The sequence below is a fragment of the Ahaetulla prasina genome, chromosome 6, assembly GCF_028640845.1.
Source record: "Ahaetulla prasina isolate Xishuangbanna chromosome 6, ASM2864084v1, whole genome shotgun sequence".
NCBI classification, from domain to species: Eukaryota; Metazoa; Chordata; class Lepidosauria; order Squamata; family Colubridae; genus Ahaetulla; species Ahaetulla prasina.
The window spans coordinates 98,200,086-98,223,503 of NC_080544.1; the positions used below are offsets into that span (position 1 = coordinate 98,200,086).

At 39.0% G+C, this 23,418-nt stretch overlaps 1 protein-coding gene across 4 annotated transcripts in view; it reads left to right on the top strand.

Moving 5' to 3' along the window:
* Window positions 1-23,418, top strand: part of NAALADL2 (N-acetylated alpha-linked acidic dipeptidase like 2) — an 828,713-nt gene that overhangs the window by 781,760 nt on the left and 23,535 nt on the right. For 3 of the 4 annotated variants that reach the window (XM_058187420.1, XM_058187421.1, XM_058187423.1), the window contains one exon: window positions 11,701-15,247. In XM_058187420.1, the coding sequence (XP_058043403.1) occupies window positions 11,701-11,899 (199 nt within the window). In that variant the 3' untranslated portion in view covers window positions 11,900-15,247. Of the gene's footprint in view, window positions 1-11,700; window positions 15,248-23,418 lie in introns of those variants that run through there. The other variant, XM_058187422.1, reaches the window with a different exon arrangement.

The following is a 23,418-nucleotide window of genomic DNA, read 5'->3' on the forward strand; positions in this document are numbered from 1 at the left end:
AAAGGAGAAATTTGCACCTATATTTTGAATACACAAATCATCCCATTGACACTGGGATCAATATCTTTGATTATATGGTGCTCCATTTTCCCTACTAATTATTTTTTTTCTCATCTATGCTATAATAAAATTCTGCATCTGATCATTCTTGAAGATGGAAATGTAAACCTATCTGAGAACTTCCAGGGAAGGTATGTCAAATTAAAGAAGGGTCTATGAGAGTGGAACCAACAATCAGGGCAGAGACCAAGGAACAGATGAATAGATGGTTTCTTGAAAGCTCTCCAGATAGAGTTGATAAGATATTGCCCACATGTGTTCTGGATGTCTGCTTCTCACTAGGAGACCACAAGATAATGGTTTTCTGCAGGTCTAAGCACAGGGGAAAAATGGGATTAGCAGAGAGTTTTAAAAGTTTACAAACCTCATTTTGTAATCACTTTTGGAAATTACTCATTAACTAAACTAAACTATTAGAGACTTTGGATTTACAAATTTGAAAATGCTGGGCAAGTTACCTTCAATCCTGAATGAAACAAGTTTTAAGTATAATCTTATAAATTATAGCACCTGAAATAAACAGCCAGAAAGTAACTAAGATTTTGATCTCAGAAAATTATAAACATTCTAGGCATCCAGATAAAATTGGAATATTGAAATTTTTACAAGATTTGGGTATTGAGTATTAATTATAAAGTATAAATTCTATTTCTCATGGGAAATAGATCCTATTTTGGTTTACAAAATATAACATAGATAAGCAAGTTTATTTAAAAGCAGGACACTAGAGGGGACTAAAGATTTTAGGTAGGTTAAAAATATACAGACCACTAAGATGTTGTAACTATAGTTGATACTGTAGTCATTATTATCTATTCCATTCTTCAAAAGTCTCCTTCCATATTTTTATTGCATAATGACAATAAAAATATGGAAGGAGACTTTTGAAGAATGGAATAGATAATAATGACTACAGTATCAACTATAGTATAAAAATCATGATGTCCATTTCCATGGATAGTCTATATATATAGTCTATAATATATATAGTCTAAATATATAATATAGAGATATCGAATATAGAACAAATTTTGTATGAAAAGATATAGTATTGGAAGAGAATTTACAGCTGATTGTAAGAGAATGGTTTAGAAAAGTATGCTTAATTGTGTCTACAAAAGAAACTGGCTGAAATTTCAAAATGTAAAAGAGAAATACTGACAAGCCAAGAAAGTGATTATTGTAGATAGATTTTTTTCCTACTAGATTCACAAAATAAGTTTGTTAAAACCTTGAAAGCTCTATGTCAGTGGTTCTCAACCTGTGGGTTGCGACCCTGTTGGGGGTCGAATGACAATTTGCCAGGGGTCGCCTAAGACCATCGGAAATATGGGAAGTATACTTGCAAGTCGAAGAATCACGCTCCAATGGTTGACTCCACAAGCCAGCTGCAGGCTCTTCAAATCACTAGCCGAATTTGGTTTCAGGTGCGATGAATTAAAAAAAGAGAGAAATCTTTGCTCTGATGTCTCCCTCTCAAGCCAGCTGCAATCACTCCCAATCACTAGCCTAAGCTGGCTTCAGGCACAATAAACTTAATAGGGGATCAAGGCAATCAGAAGCAATTCAGATCGCTAGCCAATATGGCTTCAGGCGCAATAAATTCAAAACAAAAATAATTTTACGGTTGGGGTCGCCACATCATGGGGAATTGTATTAAAGGGGTCGCAGCACATAGAACCACTGCTCTATGTGATGGTAGCAGGAAGATAAGACGTAAAGAGAAATTAAATTCTATGACAATATTTGAATCAATTAAAAATTAAGACTTTAGAAGCAGATTAGAAATAAAAGGACTCTAGAAGTAAGTTAGATGTTAAAGGAAGAAATATAAAGGTGGTTTATTTGATCAAGGTTAAAACAAAATATGTTGTTACTACCAAGTATTGACTTTGTCAGGCCTGGAAACCATACTAGACTTTAGGGTTCCAGACGCTGCCACATTTTTCCCCTGAGGGGAAGAAGGGGGGTTGAGGGGTATGGTAACATTCTTTAAGTGGTCAAGGTCGGATGGTGTTCACATCTGCAGGAGGAGTGGCGAGAAGATATTCGAATGAACTGGGAGAATGTGGGACCATGTGACCAGCAAAGGGGTTAGGGGGGTGGGACTCTTGGGGTTTGAATAACTGGGAAAAGAATCCGGAAGTTTAGTTTTGGAATTTCACTCATCGTGTGCCAGTTTCCTCATGCTAGTAAAGAACTCTGAAAGACAATGGCTTCTGAATTTTTTTTATGCAGAAGAGGTTTTTCTGGAACCTTGACAGACTTTCTGCTAAGAGAAAATTTGATATTTTAAAGATTTGTTTACAGGTAAAAGACAGGTTTTGGGATAAAGAAATAAATATTTGTAACTTTAGAGGGGGTTGCTAAATTTGTTTATACTTGGGATGAAACTTGGAAATGACTTCTTTATATCTTTGTTTTATTTTTCTTCATTACGTTCTTACTTTTCTCTTTTGCTCTTTTGTTTTTCTTGCATATTTACTTTTCTCTTTATGTGCATTTCTTAGTTTATATTAGATTTTACTATTATAATTGAAATTCTTAATTAAAAATTATATTTGGCAAATGGTAGATATTACAAATGTATCTTTCTTTCAGAACCCACATCTTGGTTCATTTTGTACAGTATGAGAAGCAGAGATAAAGCAGAGATAAATTACAGTGCTTTATTGCTGCATATTATTGGGTTAAGAAAATGTAAAACAGTAGCTTTCATTAATATTGTACATTTTATATTTTACTATTTACTCCTTTCCCCCAATTCCATAGTATGGTGACAATAATCTTCTCTGCACTTTTTTTTTTTAGAGTTCTAGTTTCCATATTGAATTTACATTATATTGCTATATACAATAAACATGGTCAACAAAAATAAATGTGAAAATGAAATGCCTCATTGCCCTGTCCTGACCACACAACAGATGGTCACACAACCACATCAAAACAGTTCATCACACTCAACATGAGGCAGAGACCTCATCAAGGTGAAATAGGCTGAGTTACACAAGCTTAATGCTTTAGGGTGTTTCAGCGTGTATCCTCTTGACTTCATTGATTTGCGCACTATTCTAAGATATGACAATTATGAAAAATTTATGGTACAGACATCTACTCACTCCAGGTATCCAAACCGAACTGCCAGTACCTCATTTATCATGTGATGCAGAAGATCAAATGCTTACTTTTTGCATCTCCACTTAAAAGAACCCTAAATAACAATTCTAAAAACGACCAGTTTGAAAGATCTTATGGGAGTCAGTGGTATTTAAAGTTTTTAAATTTATTTAAAGTATTTAAAGAATACTAAGTTGCCATTATGCTTATCTTTTATGCACAAATTCATCAACTCTGCCATGAGAAAGTACAGTGTCAGGCTTGTGTCAGTTTTGGCATTTAGGAAAGAAAGACCCTTGATTCCATTTGTAGTGAAAAGTATACTTTTATTAAAACCAAATGGTTATACACCACAGGCAAAGCTGGATCTGAATAAGGTAAAGGTAAAAGTTCCCCTCGCACATACGTGCTAGTCGTTGCCGACTCTAGGGGGTGGTGCTCATCTCCATTTCAAAGCCGAAGAGCCAGCGCTGTCCGAAGATGTCTCTGTGGTCATGTGGCCGGCATGACTCAACACCAAAGGCACACGGAACACTGTTACCTTCCCACCAAGGTGGCCCCTATTTTTTCTACTTGCATTTTTACGTGCTTTCGAAACTGCTAGGTTGGCAGAAGCTGGGACAAGTAACAGGAGCTCACCCCGTTACACGGCAGCACTAGGGATTCAAACCGCTGAGCTGCCGACCTTTGATATTCTGAATATTCAATGAATATTCCCACTCAAAATCTGCCCTTTTTACATTTCCCAAAGTCTTCCTCCTTTGTTGTGCCTCGTCCTCCCTCCTCTTCTCAACCGGGCCCCTCCCGTCTCCACCCAGGCCTGCTATCAGATTCAGAGTCTGATAATGAAGATGAATGGCCTGTCATGCCTCCAGCCCCCAGCCCTGGCCCCATGGCCAGACAGGAGGTCAGGAATGAACAAACAAACCTCACTCCTACAGCATGTGAGCAGGGAGCCAGCCACGTGCTGGAATTACCGGCAGCAGATCCAGCAGAAGAGAATTCACAGTGGGAGGATCCCCGCTTCCGGAGATCTGAGAGGCGACGTCAGCAGAAGGAAGGGAGGGGCAGGCCTGGATAAGTGCTGAGTCATGGAGCCACACCCCACAGCCTATATAAAGGACCAGCTTGAGTCAAGCAACTTTGAGTCAAGCAAAGTCTCATTTAGTTTGCTGAAGTCACAACTTGGATTTCTGCCTGCCCTGAGAAATCTGAAAGGAATTTGGCAAAGCTGCAGAGGCTTCATGGCCACGCTTGATACAGACTTCCTAGACCGGTCGTCGGAGGGGGAGTGGGACACGACACCCTTGACCAGTTCATGAGTGTCATAGTATTCAAATTTGGTGTTTTGGTAAACAGGTTTAAGGTTTGGTGCCTCTTTGGTGTAGTTTCACATTCCATTCTACTGCTCATATCCTTGGATGTGCTGTTCTGTTCTGAATTGGCATCTCTGGTTCCTGTCATCCTATCATTTCCCTCCTATATTTCCTTCCTCCCCCTTCCCACATTTTATGACAGGATGCCAGTGAGGCGAAGCAGGATGAAACATTTACGATGGCAGACTTGACATACAGTTTATCAGATTTTATTTATTTATTTATTTTATTTATTATTTAAATTTTTATACCGCCCTTCTCCCGAAGGACTCAGGGCGGTTTACAGCCAGATAAAATAAACAGTACTATTACAAAATAAATACTATTAAAATACCACTAAAAAACTTATTCAATTTGGCCGCAATTAAAATTTAGCAAATAATAAAACCCATTAAAAACCCATTAAAAACCCATTTAAAACCCCTTAAAAACCCACGAATTTAAAAACTAATCCAGTCCTGCGCAGATGAATAAATGTGTTTTAAGCTCGCGACGGAAGGTTCGGAGGTCCGGAAGTTGACGAAGTCCTGGGGGGAGTTCGTTCCAGAGGGTGGGAGCCCCCACAGAGAAGGCCCTTCCCCTGGGTGTCGCTGAAAATATGATATTTTCATATCATTCTAGCAAATATTGCCTTTTGCCTTATAGGATTTTATTTTACAGTATAACTTTCTTTTTAGAAAACATGTCCCATAACTGGAAATTATAGCTGAAGCCAAATTAGCCAGTTTTCCTATAAATTCTAACTCTTCACCAGCACACTGTTAGCACTGAATGTTTACAGTGACCATGTTCAGAAGTTCTCATAAAGGTAACCAATTAGCAACCAACATTTGCTCAGTTACCACGGATCTACCAAAAGGAACTTACAACCAGAATTCGAAGTTCTGATGACTGCCTTCTCTGTGTCATGTGATTGCCTTTTGGGTGCTCAACATCTAGAGCACATTTACAGTCATTTGCAGTGTACCATGCTCACATGTCCACAATTTATGTCTATTTTTTTTTAATGCGAAACCAGCATCTGGTTTCCAACAAAAATAAAATGGCCCATTTCAGTCAATGGGTTCACTTAACAATGGCCATATTTAGAATATATATAGAATAACAGAGTTGGAAGGGACCTTGGAGGTCTTCTAATCCAACCCCTTACTTAGGTAGGAAACCCTGTACTGTTTCAGACAAATGGTTATCCAACATCTTAAAAACTTCCAGTGTTGGAGCATCCACAATTTCTGGAGGCAAGTTGTTCCACTGATTAATTGTTCTAACTGTCAGGAAATTTCTCCTTAGTTCTAAGTTGCTTCTCTCCTTGATTAGTTTCCACCCATTGCTTCTTGTCCTGCCCTCAGGTGCTTTGGAGAATAGTTTGACTCTCTCTTCTTTGTGGCAGCCCCTGAGATATTGGAACACTGCTATCATGTCACCCCTAGTCCTTCTTTTCCTTAAGCTAGACATACCAGATTCCGACAACTCTTCTTTATATGTTTTAGCCTCCAGTCCTCTAATCATCTTTGTTACTCTTCTCTGCACTCTTTCTAGAGTCTCAACATCTTTTTTACATCATGGCTACCAAAACTGGATGCAGAATTCCAAGTGTGGCCTTACCAAGGCATTATAAAGTGATATTAACACTTTACATGACCTTGATTCTATCCATCTGTTTCTGCAGCCTGGAACTGTGTTGGCTTTTTTTGGCGGTTGTAGCATACTGCTGGCTCATATTTAAATGATTGTCCACTAGGACTCCAAGATCCCTCTCACAGTTACTGCTATTGAGCAAGAAACCACATATGCTGTACCAGTGCATTTTGCTTTTCTTGCCTAAATGTAGAACCTTGTTTGTCTAACAACTGCTGTTAAAAAAATGTGGATGTGATTTGCAACCATCATGACGTACACCAGCAGTTCCGAGCTCCATTACAGAAGCAGGTCAAGGACAACCTCTCTCTCTCTTAAGTGACGTTGTTATGTGTCTATGTCTCATTAACATCTAACATTGTGACGTTAAATAAAGAAAAAAGAAAACCCCCTATGCATTAAATAAAACATCTTTGAAGAAGCAAGAATAGACTTGGTCCCCCTGTTTCAGAAAATGAAATGGCAAATTCTGAGGAATGGGGAGCAAAGTTGAGGCATCGTTGGGGGAGGGCGTTGCAGAATTCTTCTTGCAGAATTTTTCCAGTGTGTCACAAGCTGATTTGTTTTCCATAGTTGGGATGGAGGAAGATGCTTCTCTCAGTGTTTTGCCAATCCATTTGGCTTATTTACAGGAATCTACTTTCCTCATGGACAGTTGGTTTTATGGGATTGCTTTTTCCCATCTTAAATTTGCACATAAGTATGCAATTTATTTTAAAAGTAAACATGCACATTAAAATATATGTATGCTTGTTTATATGGATCTTTCTTCTTAAGGTATATGATTTCTTTTAAGCTATACTGTATAATTCTCTTGAGGTGTACAAGTTTGCCTCTCATGTTCTCTGCTATAATATGTTTTGTAAACTATTTGTATTAACACACGCAATTTGGTAGATAGTTTTGCAACGTGTACATACCTTTGGGCAAGTTATTCTTATGGAATAACTCAATTCTAGTCTTTGGATATTCCCATTAAACAATTGCCATGTTTCAATTCCAGCTTTGCATCTGGAACTGCAAATGGGAAAAGTGTGCATTCAAATTCATCCAGAACAATTTTCTTTCAGTCCATAAAATAATCTAAAAAATTTTTTTTAAAGTCCTGTATGGCATGGATCCAACTTAAGGCGCCATCTCATCCCAATGGGAGTAACTCATCTCCAGTGGAAGGGGGCCTTCTGCAAATCCCATCGGCCAAGGAATTCTGTCTGATGGGATCAAGGGGAAGAGTCTTTTACGCTGTGAGCCTGGTCCTGTGGAACATTCTACCACCGGAAGTGAGAACTGCTCCCATCCTTCTGGCTTTCTGAAAGGATATCAAAACCTTTGGGGCTTGGGGCCCCAAGGGGCTTCACCATTGGAAATGATCAACAAAGTAATCTTGGAAGAATTTGAAGAATTTGAAAGCAAAGTAGATCTAATGGAAAGCTACAAAGAACCAACACTGGATGGAACCAGCAGAGAAGTTGGCACCTGGGTCTGATGAAATCTGGGAAGCGTGAAAATCATTATATACACTGCTGTATGCGTACAAGATCCAGAGCCACAACAAATGAGGCTATCTGGTTGCTTCTGCTCTTTGCGATTTTGGTCTCATGCAGACACGACGACACATATGTATACCTGCCCTTTGTGCTTCAATCACTGTATACTTGACGACTTCATGGCAACGCACAGAACACGATTAATGTTGCTAGTTTCTGGGCAAGACCTGTTTAAGTTGTACCTGTTTTAAGCTCGTATTTTATATTTTACATTTTATGTCATATAGCATGCCTTATTATGGTGCTTCTGACCCAAATAAACAACTGATAGCATTGTCGTCATTGTCATTGTCATTGTTTCTATATTTATCTTTTTTATTGTTTGCAATCCGCCCGGAGCCACTTATCATTGAGAGAGAAAGCATATAAATTTAAAGGAAGGAAGGAAGGAAGGAAGGAAGGAAGGAAGGAAGGAAGGAAGGAAGGAAGGAAGGAAGGATCAGAACTTCTATTCTCATTCTGGGCTTCTTCTCTTATCTTCCTACAATGTTGTCTTGAGATGCAAGAGGCATTTTGAAGCCGCAGCATCTTTAAATGTTTAAAAAAAGCTGTTGTAAGTTATGAATGTCTCCGAGCCTTCAGGGAGGGATCCATTTCTGTTTCTCACAGCTACAAAAAAGAACCCTTTCAAAGTGCACTTATCAAGTTGCCATTTATCCTGCATTTTCTGTTGATGTTGTTAGCCAACCCCTCTCTCTTTAAATGGTAATTAGATGGCTCTGATAGTGATCTGCAGAAAATACTCTCTGGTAGTCTTCTGGGTGACTATCGCTGGCAGTTTTATTACTAATTTGCAGTTGCCACTGGGCTTGTCTATAATTAAGTTACTAATGGACTGTCTTGGCTGAGCTGCTTTCTTTAGGTTTCCCCCCCCCCTTCCCTTGCCATTCTTTTTATGAAATCCCTTTTCATATGTTTGAGGATAAAGCTCTACCTATGATCACTCACCAACCTTTTAGGTATGTTTTAATTGTTTTCCAACTTCACACTCTTTGGTTCACAACCAGAAAATGCCTCTGGGTAGAGATTTATATGATATTTATATACTGCTTTAATGAGAGTAATGATTACACCTGCTTTAAGATAATATGTATTACTCGCTACCAACCCGAAACACAATGACTGGGGCCAGCCTGCATTGAGGTTGCTTTTGAAAAGATGTTTAATTTTGCAGTACTTTAAATAACGTTGCTTAAAATATTAATTATGCAAGTACTCGACTGGGACATTTTATAATACAGACAATAACTAGGCAGAATACCATGAAAGGAATTGCTTCATGAAAATACTTTTTATACCCCCAAACAGCTGTCCTAATATTAAAACCAGTTCATAAGGGTGGGTCAAAATTTGCTCAGGCAATTTGATTATTACTGAGAAGCTGAATTCCACCCAGCTGAAGCTCATCCAAGTCAGCTTGATTCTCAAAATGGCTCGCAAATAGTTTGAAGAAATAATAAACAACATTTTGACACACAAAGTAGTCCTTGACTTACATTGTGGAGCCTACCCATTATGTTCATAAGACATACCACAGGTCACACATGTGACTGACACATTGTTTAATTTATTCTATTTATATGCCACCCATCTAGCTGTCCAAAACATTTTAGGATATTTTTTGCAATGGTCATTAAGCGAACCCATTGTTTGCTATGGACCGATTTTGCCCATCATAAATGCTGGTTTTCAGCAAAAGTGTCATAAAATGTAATCATGTTTTGGGTTTAATGGGAAAAGACTTGAGGTGGGGAGGGGACTGGAACTTTGATGTTATATATGTTGACGGCAGTAAGACAGATCTACACACAGATATGGAAAGAGATTTTGATCTCCACAATGGAGAAATGGCTGCAAAAAAATTGATGGAGTTATTTAGCAGAGATGTTAAATTGACTGCTTTTTCAAAGAAAAAAAAATACAAATACTTTTATTTCTACTTGGAAACCGCTTCTGGACTTTGTGCTTGAGGTGGGAAAAAAATGAACCTTTGACTTTGGCTTTTACCAATTAGATTGTTGTTATAGAACTGGCTAGTTTATACTATTATGTAAAAATAAAAAGCTGAGCTTTGATTTTAATGCCTTATTTTACTGCACCAAAGGGAGTCGGAAGTCAATGTCTTTTCTTTCTTTTCCCCCTTGTTTTCCTCACTCTTCCCTTCCCTTTTCCCTTCCCTATTTTTCCCATTATTTGCTTTTATATTTTCTATGTAACAAACTAATAAACAAATTTTGAGGGGAAAATGTAATCATGACTGCAACATGCTGCAAATTGCTGTAAATGCAGGCTGGTTATTGAGTGCTCAAAATGGGGTCATGTGACTAAGGGGGAGTGGCAACCATTGAAACTTCAGAACTGGATTGTAAGTAACCCCAGGGAGGTCTGTCCTGATTTGCTAAACTACTGGCTGTAAGTCAAGAACTACCTTGTAAGTATAGACAAACTACAATGTTCCGTTCGTTGAACAGAACAAAGGACGAGACACATCAGCTTGACACTGTGTGAAAGCTTGCAGTTTGCATGGTTCCTTGGAACATTTACGTCTTATCGTGTGAAATTACGGACTGATTACGGATTTCTCCTATGCATGAATGAATGAAAAAAAAATCTGAAGAGCAAAATGTGTCAGGAACTGCCTTTCAATTTGAATCAGATATTTGTGAAACAAACACCGATAGGTGAAATATTAAAGCTCGTGCAAAAAATTAAGATGATCCCATTATGAAAAAGATAGGTGTGGCACTGTCCCCGTCATGTGTTTCTTCTTTGAAGGAGGCAATTTTTTTTTAAAAAAATGCTGAATCACTCTGAAACAGCATAGTAAAATTGCACAAAGGTCAAAAAGAAATCTTAGTCAGAGGTGGTATTCAGCTGATTCGGGACCAGTTCGAGCAAACCGGTAGCAGAAATTTTGAGTAGTTCAGAGAACTGGTGAATACCACCTCTGGCTGGCCCTGCACACCTGCCCACCTGCTCATTGCCACTTTCCCTCGCCCTTCCAGGGGGGTGGCATCGGTGCAGGAGGACCGAAGCAGTTTTGGAATGAACCGGACAGTTCTTACCTGCAAGAAGTCCTATCCAGAAAGTGCTACAGCAGAGATCTTGCAGCCGCTTCTTCCATTCCTTGCCAAGCCTCGTTGGCTTGCAGATTTCCTTCATGTGCTCTCTGGGTCGGCAGCTGCTTCTCTCCACTGCTGCTCTTGCTGGGAGAGCGTCTTGTGCAATTTAGCAACTGTGAGCTGCCACTTTCCTCTAAGTCCCATCTGGAAAGCGCTGCTACACAGAAAAGCAACAACCATGATGAATGCTGTTTTTTTCAGCTGCAGCGCTTTCCGGATGTGACTTAGAGGAAAGCGGCAGCTCACAGCTACTAAATTGCACAAAACGCTCTTCCAGCAGTGCACAGAGAAGCAGCCACTGCCCCGGAGAGCAGAGATGGAGGGAAGCAGGCCCTGAAAGGCTGCTCAGTCAAGCCTCACTGTGTGGCAGAAACTGTCCATCTGAGCATGTGCAGAAGCCATCTGTGCATGTGCGTGCACTCACATTTTCAGCGAACCAGTGGTGAAATTATTTGAAACCCACCACTAATCCTAGTGATGAATAAGGTTTATGGAGGTTAGGATATTCCTCTGAAGGACAAAACATTCCTAGCTACAGAAGGGAAGTCATGAGCTGATGTTGTGATTTATACTTCATCCTCCTGGATGATGCTTGTAGACTTAAGTTTCACAGAGCAACGGATGAGTAAATTTCTTAGAAATCAGACAAAATGTACACATTCAATTTTTGAGCTTGCCAAGAGCTTAGTATTAACAGTAGACAACGTTTGTAATTTGGAAAAATATGGCTACCACCTGACAGCATCGCTGATGAATTCAGGTGAATCTTTATATATCTGCTTTCATCCGCTTAAGACAATCATTTACTCTTTTTCTTGGTTGTTGTTTTCTTTTTTTTAGAAACATCCTTTATCGACTAGATGACAGGACACACCAATTCTCAGTACTCCTGGAGGCAGCAGAGCACTGGAAGTTACATCAGTCAAATGAGAGTCTACAAACTATATTGTCAAAAGTGTTCAACAGTTTCAATTCAGCTCAGGTTTGTTTTAAAGCAGGACTCGAAGTCTTTGAGGCCACCTCAGTGGGAAACCAATGACGAACTTGGCTTTTTGGCATCTGCACACATGCCACTAAGAACCTTGTTTACATTTTCCAGAAGACAATTTGGGATCAGACTTGAAATGATATAGGGTTGAAATCTTTCTTTGGTTTTCTCAACTTTAAAGAAGGAATCCTTGTTCAAGGTAGTCCCAAAGGCGTGTTTTTTTTCCAAGAGGCAACTGGACTTTCTGGTTCCAGAAAGTCCAGCTGCCTCTTGAAAAAGTACCTTTGGGACAACCATGACCTGGATGACTCAGAATCTCCATAGACAATTGTTTCAAGTACCCCTAGATGATGCTAAAGCAGCCTTTTGCACTGTTGAGAATTCATTGCATATTTCTATTTTTGGAATATGTGCGTATGGGTAACTGTATGTGTGTTGATAGATCAAGAGTCAATGGAGGAAGATTTGAAATTGGATAACTAGAAAACAATCCCACACAGTTGATCCAAGCGGGAAGAAGAAATTAAGGCACTTTTATCTTTCCAGTAATAACCTACTGAATTTCTAATTGCACACAGAAAAGGCATGAAATAATCCTTGCCATTTCCATGCACTTCCTATATGGAATACCTGAGTTTCCAGGTATCCCTTATTTGCAATCATTGGTCACATGTGGCTACTAGGTTTTTAAATATAAGGCCAACATGCCAAGTGCATTGACTAACATTTGCCTAAGGTTGCCATTCGGTAGCAAAAACCATTTGTGAAACATTCATTGAAAAATATCTTACTCTGTGGCACTGGATATTTCTGTTCAACAATAGCCAAAACATCCCACCCATTTGTGAACAGGAGCAATGAAATCTGATAATATGTGGTTGGTCATGGATGTTTTCAAATTTCATAGAACACCTGATTTACCAACCCCTGATTGTTGACTTGCAAGTGAATTTTAATTGAAGACTCAAGGTTGAACAGAATGAACAATGAAATGTCAGTGGTGTTATCCTACTGGAAACAAAACAAATTAATATTTTCTTATTATTTATGCACAATGGTCATAGTATCATATACAGGTCTGAAAGAAAATTAGAGACCAGCCATTGTGAAAGAGGCAATAATCCCTAACCTCACCCAAATAGAACCATGTCTGGTGCTCAACTTTTTCTTCACCATGTACTCCCTTTAAATACCTCTTGTGGCCATGGATTATGGCCAGGGACCACCAAGACTTAATTCAAGATTTAAGGAAGTATAGTTACCAAACTTCTGTGATGACATCTCTGTCGGGGTTCCAAGTAACACCCCTAACAAAAGAAGACTCTGAGGCTTGAGTTTCCTTACAATTCCTTTTTATTGAAGATGTCATATTAGCACATCTGGGAAAACCCAAATCTGAAAGTTTCCAGGTTTTCCCCACCCAAGTGAAAGTTCAAAGTCCCTTCCCAGCAGCTACATGTCCATCACATGGTCCAATCATCCACCGTCCAAACTGGAGACACCTCCCAGTCATCCAACTCCAGGTGTTAGGGTAAGGCGTCCTTAACTCTCTGAGAAAGGAATGTTTTGGGGTTTTTTTGCATTTATATCCCGCCTTTCTCCGAAGACTCAGCGTGGCTTACACTATGTTAGCAATAGTCTTCATCGTATTTGTATATTTATATACAAAGTCAACTTATTGCCCCCAACAATCTGGGTCCTCATTTTACCTACCTTATAAAGGATGGAAGGCTGAGTCAATCCTGGGCCTGGCGGGACTAGAACCTGCAGTAATTGCAGGCAGCTGTATTAATAACAGACTGTCTTACCAGTCTGAGCCACAGAGGCCCAGTAGTATGTAGTATTTTGACTACATATCACCCATACTCTATGCAATCCCACCTCACAATTTCCCACAGAGAAAATGTGGCAGGCCTGAAGGCCCAAATGTAAAAGATGGTTTCCAGGCCTGATAATCTCAGCCTCCCCAGGGTTCCACAGACCACAGGTTAAGAACCACAGCCCTATGAGATAGATAAAATCTATAGATTCATAGATTTATAGAAAACTATAGATGAAAAATAAATTGCATAGATCAGGAAACTGAAATCAAAATGTGTCTTGATAGCATTTTGCTGAAAATCTCCAAGGAAAAAAAGTTAGGAATGAGTCAAAGAAAGGTATTTAAATACTAAAACAGATGCAACTGAAAATATAGTATCCTTCCTATGCTGTTTTTTTTAACTAGAACCAATAGACATTAAGACACATGCTTTCCCATCAAAACAATAGCTTTCACTATGCATAACCTGAAAGCAAAACCTTTCTTTATTGTGTGACAGATGATATTGCATTCCAATGCCTTTATTAATTCAGAGGGAAGCATTAAGTTTATACAGCTATCTGGATTTGAAAGGGAAATGTTCTTCTTTTCCTTCTTCAGACTCAGAAAATACGAGTTTAAGTTACATTAAGTTTAATGAAAGATTGCATGAACCCATAGCACAGTGTTCAGTCACATGTCGGCGATCCCTAGAAATCATCACTTAACTTGCCTGAACTATACATGTGATTCACATTGATGGGGAAACAGGTAGCAGAAGAGATAAATGTGACAGCTTGCGTGAGACAGAGAAAGAGAGAGGGAGGGGAAGGAATCACCCAGCAACACATCCTCATTCTTTGTAATATAATTTAAAGGAAAATCTCTTTTGTTTCATTTTCGGTGAGGTAGGATCCTTCAGAATTCCGACTAGGAAGCTCAATTTAAATATAAATGAAATGAAGTTAAACTTATTTTTTTCATCCTGCTCTTCCCCATGCTACATGCGGTATCCATCAAATGGTGCACTTAACTCAGAAAAGAATTGCGTAGCTTTCCCTTTGCTTTTGAGCACAATTCATCACCGTGGGCATTCAGAAGCAAATTTCCATTGATTTCAAAGATATTTTCAGCTAAGTAAGCATCCTCGAGTTTGTATGCTTTAAATGAAATCTCTTCTGAGGCTATTGGGGTGCCATCAATACAGCAGGATGCAACTAAATCATATTAGGCATCGTCATTTGATTTCGTTTTGGTATTGGCTCAAATATAGATTCAAATTTCTCTTAAAATAATACCATATTTTTCGGAGTATAGGATGCACCGGAGTATAAGACGCACCTTAGTTTTTGGGGAGGAAAATAAGAAAAAAAGCTGATTGGCAGGTGGATCAGCCTCCCAGAATACCCATAATCAGCTGTTCCCAGAGGTGAATTTTAGCAACAGGTTCCTTGGTTGTGAGTTCTGTGCCTTGCTTTTTTTGCTTTTTTTCCTGCCTCTGAAACAGCTTCAGAAAAAAAGCCTCTGAAGCTCTGTTTGGGGGCTTCTTTTTTGAACCTCTCTTGGGAGGCTTTTTTTCTGAAGCACTGTTTGGGGGCTTATTTTCTGAAGTTTTGTTTCTGATGCTTTTTTCAGCCTCTGAAACTTCCATCTGAGAAGCTGGGAGGGGCTACATTCAGAATATAAGACACACCTAGATTATCACCCTCTTTTTTGGGGAAAAAGGTGTGTCTTATACTCCAAAAAATAGAATAGAATAGAATAGAATAGAATAGAATTTTATTGGCCAAGTGTGATTGGACACACAAGGAATTTGTCTTGGTGCATATGCTCTCAGTGTACATAAAAGAAAAGATACGTTCATCAAGGTACAACATTTACAACACAATTGATGGTCAATATATCAATATAAATCATAAGGATTGCCAGCAACAAGTTATAGTCATACAGTCATAAATGGAAAGAGATTGGTGATGGGAACTATGAGAAGATTAATAGTAGTGCAGATTCAGTAAATAGTTTGACAGTGTTGATGGAATTATTTGTTTAGCAGAGTGATGGCCTTCGGGAAAAAACTGTTCTTGTATCTAGTTGTTCTGGTGTGCAGTGCTCTATAGCGTCGTTTTGAGGGTAGGAGTTGAAACAGTTTATGTCCAGGATGCGAGGGGTCTGTAAATATTTTCACGGCCCTCTTCTTGATTTGTGCAGTATACAGGTCCTCAATGGAAGGCAGGTTGGTAGCAATTAATTAAAATTAATTAAAAATACGGTACTTCAGCAATCATCCAGATTCCTGAGGCATTCTTTATTGCTTTGTCATAGGTCACATGCCAGTATCTAGCAAAATGAACACAGTATTGAATAGTTCTAGCAACCTTAATAGTTTATATATTTGTTTGTTTAAAGTGGATGAAAATGAAATTATAATAAATAAGCTAACATGATTTATAGGGCCTATTGTAGAGGGAAATCATAAAAAAAAAAAAACTACAATACTTTCTGACAGTGAGAACAATCAACCAATGGAACAGAAGTTGCCTTCAGAAGTTATGGGAGCTTCATCACTTGAAACTTTCAGGAAAAGATTGGACTGCCATTTGTCAGAAATGGTGTAGGGTCTCCTGTTTGAGCTTGTGTGTGTGTATGTACTAGATGACCTGTAAGGTCTCTTCCAACTCTCTTAATCTGTTCTAGAACATCTGTTCAAATCAGACAACGAATAAGTATACCAGAGAGTAGTGATTTGGCCACTAAATTCATGATAGATTGTAAATTGTTTTGAATTACTTAAGGGAACTTAAAACTTAAAACTGAAAATCACCCATTTATAGGCCACAACAGTCATAAAAAGAGTCATAAGATCTCTCTTCTTCATTCTAAAACATAAGAAAAAGGCATATTTATCCACCTACCTACCTACCTACTCACCTATCATAGTTGACTCTGTTTAAGCAAAGTACCATCAAACCTTCACTGAAGTATAAATTGCTTTATTGATCAGAGGCTGGAAGCAAAGACAGACCTCAAGAGGCATTGCAGTCCCTTTTTATAAATGTTTGCAAATTAACTACAATTAATTTGGCTTTGATTCATTGATTGTGTTTTAGCACATATGCATTAATGGCTGCGGGAATAGGTCAGGATAGGTATGTAATGGATTTTTATACTAGATACTTTTGAAAAACAACAGGTCAAAGAAATTATATCTGAAATTGGTCTGTTTCTCTAGCATTGACCTACAAACCTCAAGTTATATCTTAATCCTTTCTTGGCCTAGTTTGCATACTTGCAGCTTGCACTTTGATTAACTTAACCAAATGTAAGATTCTGAGTATTCCTAGTGCCTAATTAGAGTAGTGGCCAAAATTGTGGAAACCTTTTGGGAAAATTGTATTTTTGAGGATTGGTGGCTAATAACACCACCTTTTTTGGGGGGGTGGGGAGTTTCAAGTTAAATCATGCTGCTGGAATGGCCTGGGAATAGCCCAGACCTTAACCCAATTGAAAATTTATGGAGCCGACTAAAGAAATTTTTTAGTCATAAGTGACCCAGCAATAAAACCCAGTTAATAGAAGCAATCATTCAATCTTGGTTTCACATGATAACAGCTGCAGAACTAAAAGACTTGGTTCACTCCATGGAAGACTTTGTAAAGCCATAATTCATGCTAAAGGTTACCCAACTAAGTGTTAAATGACATGGTGATAATTTTTTGTATATCTCGTTTTTTCTATGGTGATAATTTTTGTATATCTCCTTTTTTCTACGTGTTTCACTTTTCTTCTTTATACTGTAATTGCTATTCTAATAGCAAATCCTTCATATAAGTTATTGCATTCCATTCTTGACTAAATGATCTTTCCATTGATATATAATTTTATGGTACTACTGAAAAAAAAGTGGTGTTATTAGCTAGTTTTACAAAATATACTTTTCCCAAAAGGTTTCCCCAGTTTTGGCCACTCCAGTATTTATTGCTGAGCTACAGTATGTTTTTCTTCACATAGAAAACAAACAAAAACAAACAAAAAACAGGCACACTGTTTTTATAATCACACTGTTGCAGTGACCAAAGCTGACTTTTTTAATAACTGTAATCTTGGCCTTGACAAATACATTTGGTTTTGGTTTTGGATGGAGGTGTTCTTTTCTTCTTCTTTTTTTTTACCAGTACTGATGTCCAAGTGTCTGGAGTTGGTCTGGGGGAATCAGTGCTAATCATTATCATTATGATTCAGAACAAAGCATAAATGACACGGTCCATATTTGCCTGTGAAAACAGGATTTATGGAACTGCTGGCTGCCACTCATGTTCACCCACAGGAAGTGGTGAAAATCTGCAAGATGGCAAATGTGGTGATTTAGACCTTCTAACACAGATAGACCAAGATGTCTCTGTATGCAGGTGGTTCTCTGTTTGGGGTTGTTGAGTGACTGATAAAGTGGTATAGATTTTGAAGTCCAGTGTGTTCATCACAGTGCTCTGTGAAATAGGTTCTTCCCTACAGTTGTAGCGTACAATCCCATAGTTGTAGAACTATTTTAAGGAGGGATTTGATAATTCTAAACTGATGACTAGCATGGCTAGTCTAGTGAAGAGAAAGACCAGGGGAGACATGATAGCAGTGTTCCAATATTTGAGGGGCTGCCACAGAGAGGAGGCAGTCAAGCCATTTTCCAAGGCACCTGGAGGCCAGACATGGAGTGATGGGTGGAAACTGATCAAGGAGAGATTCAATCTAGAAATGAGGAGGAACTTTCTGACAGTGAGAACAATCCCACCAATGGAACAACTTGCCTTCTGAGGTTGTGGGAGCTTTATCACTGGAAGCTTTCAAGAAGAGATTGGACTGCCATTTGTCAGAAATGATACAGGGTCTCCTGTTTGAGCGGGGTGGGGTGGGTGGGTGGGTGGACTAGATGACCTCAGCAAAGCTGGCTGAGAAATTCTGGGAGTTGAAGTCCACAAGTCTTAAAGTTGTCAAGGTTGGAGACCCCTGACCTATAAGGTCCCTTCCAACTCTGTTAATCTGTTTAACTAATCTGTTTGTGTGCATATGCCTGTTACTGGGAATTTGTATGGAGTGGATCTATGTACAAAACTTACTGGACAAAACTTATATCTTAGATGTTGAACTTACTACGCTTCCTAATTGTCTTTTAATTTCTTCTGATTGCTTGATTTCCTGAGTTGTTGGTGATGCATTTAAATGAGCCTGAATTATATATTTTCCTATCTTGACTTCTGTTGATATCAGGGTTTGGTGATTAGGTGACCTTTTACTTTGGACTCTGTGGATTAAGTCTGAGCAGGTAATACCACCTGGCTAACTTAGATCTCAAAAAACAAAACAAAAACCCAGCTGATTAGGTTTGCAAACTATCAAGAAATCTAGAACTGGGGGGTGGGGGAAATCTTAAAGAGAGAAAAAAAGAGAGAGAAATCCTGGAAAAGCTATTTAGGTATATTTTTTAAAAAAAAATGATTGGCTGTTTCCATGTAATCATCAGAGTTTGACTCAAAGTAGATTTTTTTTTAATTATAAGTATTACCATACACAGGGCAAAGGAAACTATGAGAACTAGAAATACGTAATAACAAGGAGAAAGGATTAATGACTACTTAGCTGCATAAATCTCATAGAGGTTTTAGATGACTTAGTCTGCGTTAACATGCAGGCTCCAAATTTGGCAGTGTGGCCACCATGCTTACCGGTAGATTTATTGTGCGTTTCTGTATATATTTACTGAGAGATGAGTATCTCCAATTTCAGCTTGAGTTACTTCTAAGGGCACTTACAAATAAATGAGCTTATATAGCCTGAAGTGGGCCCTTCATTGGTGAGCCTGAGTAAAAAGGAAACACATTGGGGTGGAAGCAAATAGCAATGATCATACTTTGGATAGTTGAGTGTAGTTGCCATTTACATTTCTTACATTCTCCAGGAGAGATTGTTAAGTTTTGTAGCAAATTTATAGGAGAAGGGGAGAAGGGGAGTGGGGGTGATTGATACAAAGAAGCATCCCAAAATGGATGCCTCACACTTTCTTTTGCTTAAAGAATGAATTCGATATATGCTAAAATATGTAAAGAACGGTTGCCAGAATTGGGTATGTCTAATTTAATGAAAAGAAGGACTAGGGGAGACTAGTGTTCCAGTATCTCAGGGGCTGCCACAAAGAAGAGGGAGTCAGGCTATTCTCCAAAGCACCTGAGGGCAGGACAAGAAGCAATGGGTGGAAACTGATCAAGGAGAGAAGCAACCTAGAACTGAGGAGAAATTTCTGACAGTTAGAACAATTTATCAGTGGGACAACTTGCCTCCAGAAGTTGTGAATGCTCCAACACTGGAAGTTTTTAAGAAGATGTTGGATAGCCATTTGTCTGAAGTGGTGTGGGGTTTCCTGCCTAAGCAGGGGATTGGACTAGAAGACCTCTAAGGTCCCTTTCAACTGTTGTTCTGTTCTGTTCTGTTCTATTTTGCAGTACTACATGTTATACATAATGTGTGGCTCGGCACTACACAATGTGCAAAATATGCAAGGACATGGATGATGCAATTTCAGCTTAAAAGCTAGTCCTTTGGTGTATTCACATCTAGATCTCCCTGCCAAAATCAGAAAGGCTATGGTAGATAGCAATAGCACTTAGACTTATAAACTGCTTGACAGTGCTTTACAGTTCTCTCTAAACAGTTTACAGAGTCAGTTTATTGCCCCAAACAATAGGGTCCTAATTTTACCAACTTTGGAAGAGAGGAGGCTGAGTCAGCTTCGAGCCAGTCGGAATTGAACTTGTGGCAGTGAGCAGTGAGTTAGCCTGCAATTCTGCACTCTAACCACTGCACCACTGCACTAGGATTATCCTAGACCAGGGGTCTCCAACCTTGGTCCCTTTAAGACTTGTGAACTTCAACTCCCAGAGTCCCTTAGCCACTTTGCTGGCTGAGGAACTCTGGGAGTTGAAGTCCACAAGTCTTAAAGGGACCAAGGTTGGAGACCCCTATCCTAGACGATAATCCTAATGGAGAGTGAAAGATTGCAAGGTTTGTCATTTTAAATTGTACATTAACTTCAAATCTTACTGGGAATGAGGCTATTGTGTAGGGTCTATAATGTGATCCTCTCTTGATTAGCAAAAATGAAAGATGATAGTATACAGATCTAATCCTTAATTCTGGGAGAACTTTTCTCAGGCTTTAAAGTACATATAAGTGCATGTCATATAATGCAATGGGATTATTTCCTTTCTTGTCTCTTTATTATATGGTTACTGTAGGAATGCAAGACACTAAGTGGAAGGAGTAGAATGAGATTTCTGTAATAGTATTCCAAAGGTACAATAAAACGGCTTAGTTGTTCTCAATGTCCTATCAGAATCATTGATTGATTTAGAGAAGTTTGGACTACTTCTTTGAAAACACAAAAGGTTTTTACAAAGCTGACTCTGTGAAAGAGGTAAAGAGATGGCTGGCAGCTTTTGACATGAGTTTTATGTTAAACTTTGCTGCTTTAGTATTATGTAAAGAAGTAGATTGGATGTCACAACTTCCATGGATATAGAAACTATTGTCAGAGCCATAGAGTTTACTTCTCTATTCAAATCCCTCAAATCGAGTGCAAATCAGGAATTAAGAGAAACAGTGCTCAAACCACATTAGGAGCTGGTTGACATACTCCTTCCCACATTCTATCTCCCCGCCCCCCGCCCAAGAAAAGGAGTTGTATGGAGAGGAAACATTGAAAATCAGAACCCAAAGAAAGGGAATGATTTTTCCCCCTTCTTTTATTTCTGAGCTAAAACGTTTCTCAGATGTTGCCCTCAAAGACAGCTTTTGCAATAAACAGCCTCTTGAGGGACAATGGGAGTTACCAGGAGAGGATTTCAGCAGGAAAACAACACGGCAAAGAGAACTCTCCTTTGTCGTACCCAAAAGGTCTCTGCGTTGTTTCTACAAAATGGAAGGAATGAGTTGAAGCGTACTTTTAAATATGAGCACTTGCACTTGGCCTTAACTCTGCTGTGAAGATGTTGGCGTATCCTACTTAAACAAGATGTGTGTTGTATGTTTTCAGCCTTCTGAGACTAAAAGATGAGTATCAGTGTTTGAATTTACATTTGCGTTGCTCTCCAAGATGTTTTCTTGAAAAGTGAGAAGATGGTGATGATGATGCATAGTCCATAGCGCTGCAAGTTGACAATATACAGAATCACATAACCCCGTATTCCCTTTCTTTATGAGAGGGGCTTGGGAGATTGAGCTATTACAGATTGTTTCTGCAAGTCATCAACTCTTAGTTGGCTTCATCTTGTTTGACTGTTCCTTTTTTTCTCACACGTGCTGTACACACACATATAGAAATGGGGGTTTCAGTGGGAGGGGGTTTAAGCAAGTTCTGCCGCATATGTATATGTTACCGGCAATGTATGCAAAGCTGGCATTGTCTAGAATGCCCAGGAAATCTATAGAATGTGTGACGTTGTTAGGTAAAGTATGATATGTCTGTGTTATTTTAATATGCACTTTCCCTAGGCATTGTATTAACAGAATAACAGAGTTGGAAGGAACCTTATAGGTCCGTGATGGTGAGCCTATGGCACGAGTGACACAGGTGGCACATGGAGCCATATCGGTGGGCACACGAGTGTTGCCCTATTTCAGCTTTAGCACACATGCACATACTGGCCAGCTAATTTACGGGTCTTCCGGGCTCACTAGAAGTCAGAAAACAGGCCATTTCCGGCCTTCGGGGGTGGGTGGAAAAGGTCAGTTTTTCGCTTTCCCCACACTCCAGAGCCTTTCTATGAGCCTGGGGAGGGTGAAAAACGGGCCTACCAGGCCCACCATGCCATCACGTGCCAAAAGCGGGGGTTGCCCGAGGGGGGTCACGTGCATATGTGTGGGGGTTGGGGCACATTGAATTATGGGTGTGGGCACGTGCTCCCCCCACTTTTGGCACACGATGGCAAAAAGGTTCGCCATCACTGTTATAGGTCATCAAGTCCAACCCCCCCCCACCCATCCAAGCAAGAGACCCTACACCATTTCTGACAGATGGCAGTCCAGCCTTTTCTTGAAAGACACTATAAAATGAAATAACTAGACATTATGCAGAATGACAAGAACTATTTAGGCAAAGTATGAAAACAAAATCATGAAAAGGGTTAGGGTTAAGGTAAGGGTTAAGGTTACAGTTAGGGTTAGGGTTACCTAACTCTAACCCTGATCCTGATCTTGACCCTAATCCTCTCTTTATTGAAAAGACATTTATTAAAATGAAAGAAGAAATGCAAAATAAAATACTGTAAAAAAACAAGAGAAAAAGACCAATATTGACCTACTTGTTACAACAAGGAAGGCTAGAATAGCATTTCAGCAGGAGTATTTTATACTATGTCAGTTTGCCTTTTGGCTTTCCATAGAATATCTAGGAAATGTGTGAAATATTAAGCATTTCATACTTGGACATCCCATTTTTGGCACTCTATAGATTTCCTAGGCATTCTATAAAATGCCTAATTTCGCACAATGATGGTAACATATATATTTTAGGACTTGTATGCATGTAGGAACAGCGAAGTTGGCACTGTGACATTGCAACTGCCTTCATAATTTTGATGGAAATTTTGGATCCTGCTTATGCCTCTGTCCATGTTACAAACCGAGGCTTTGATTAGTCTGGAATCTCTTGTTCCCTGTCTTTGTGTTTTCAGAGCATTGCTGAAATACTTTTATTTATTTAATGAAACAGGAAAAAAAACTAGTA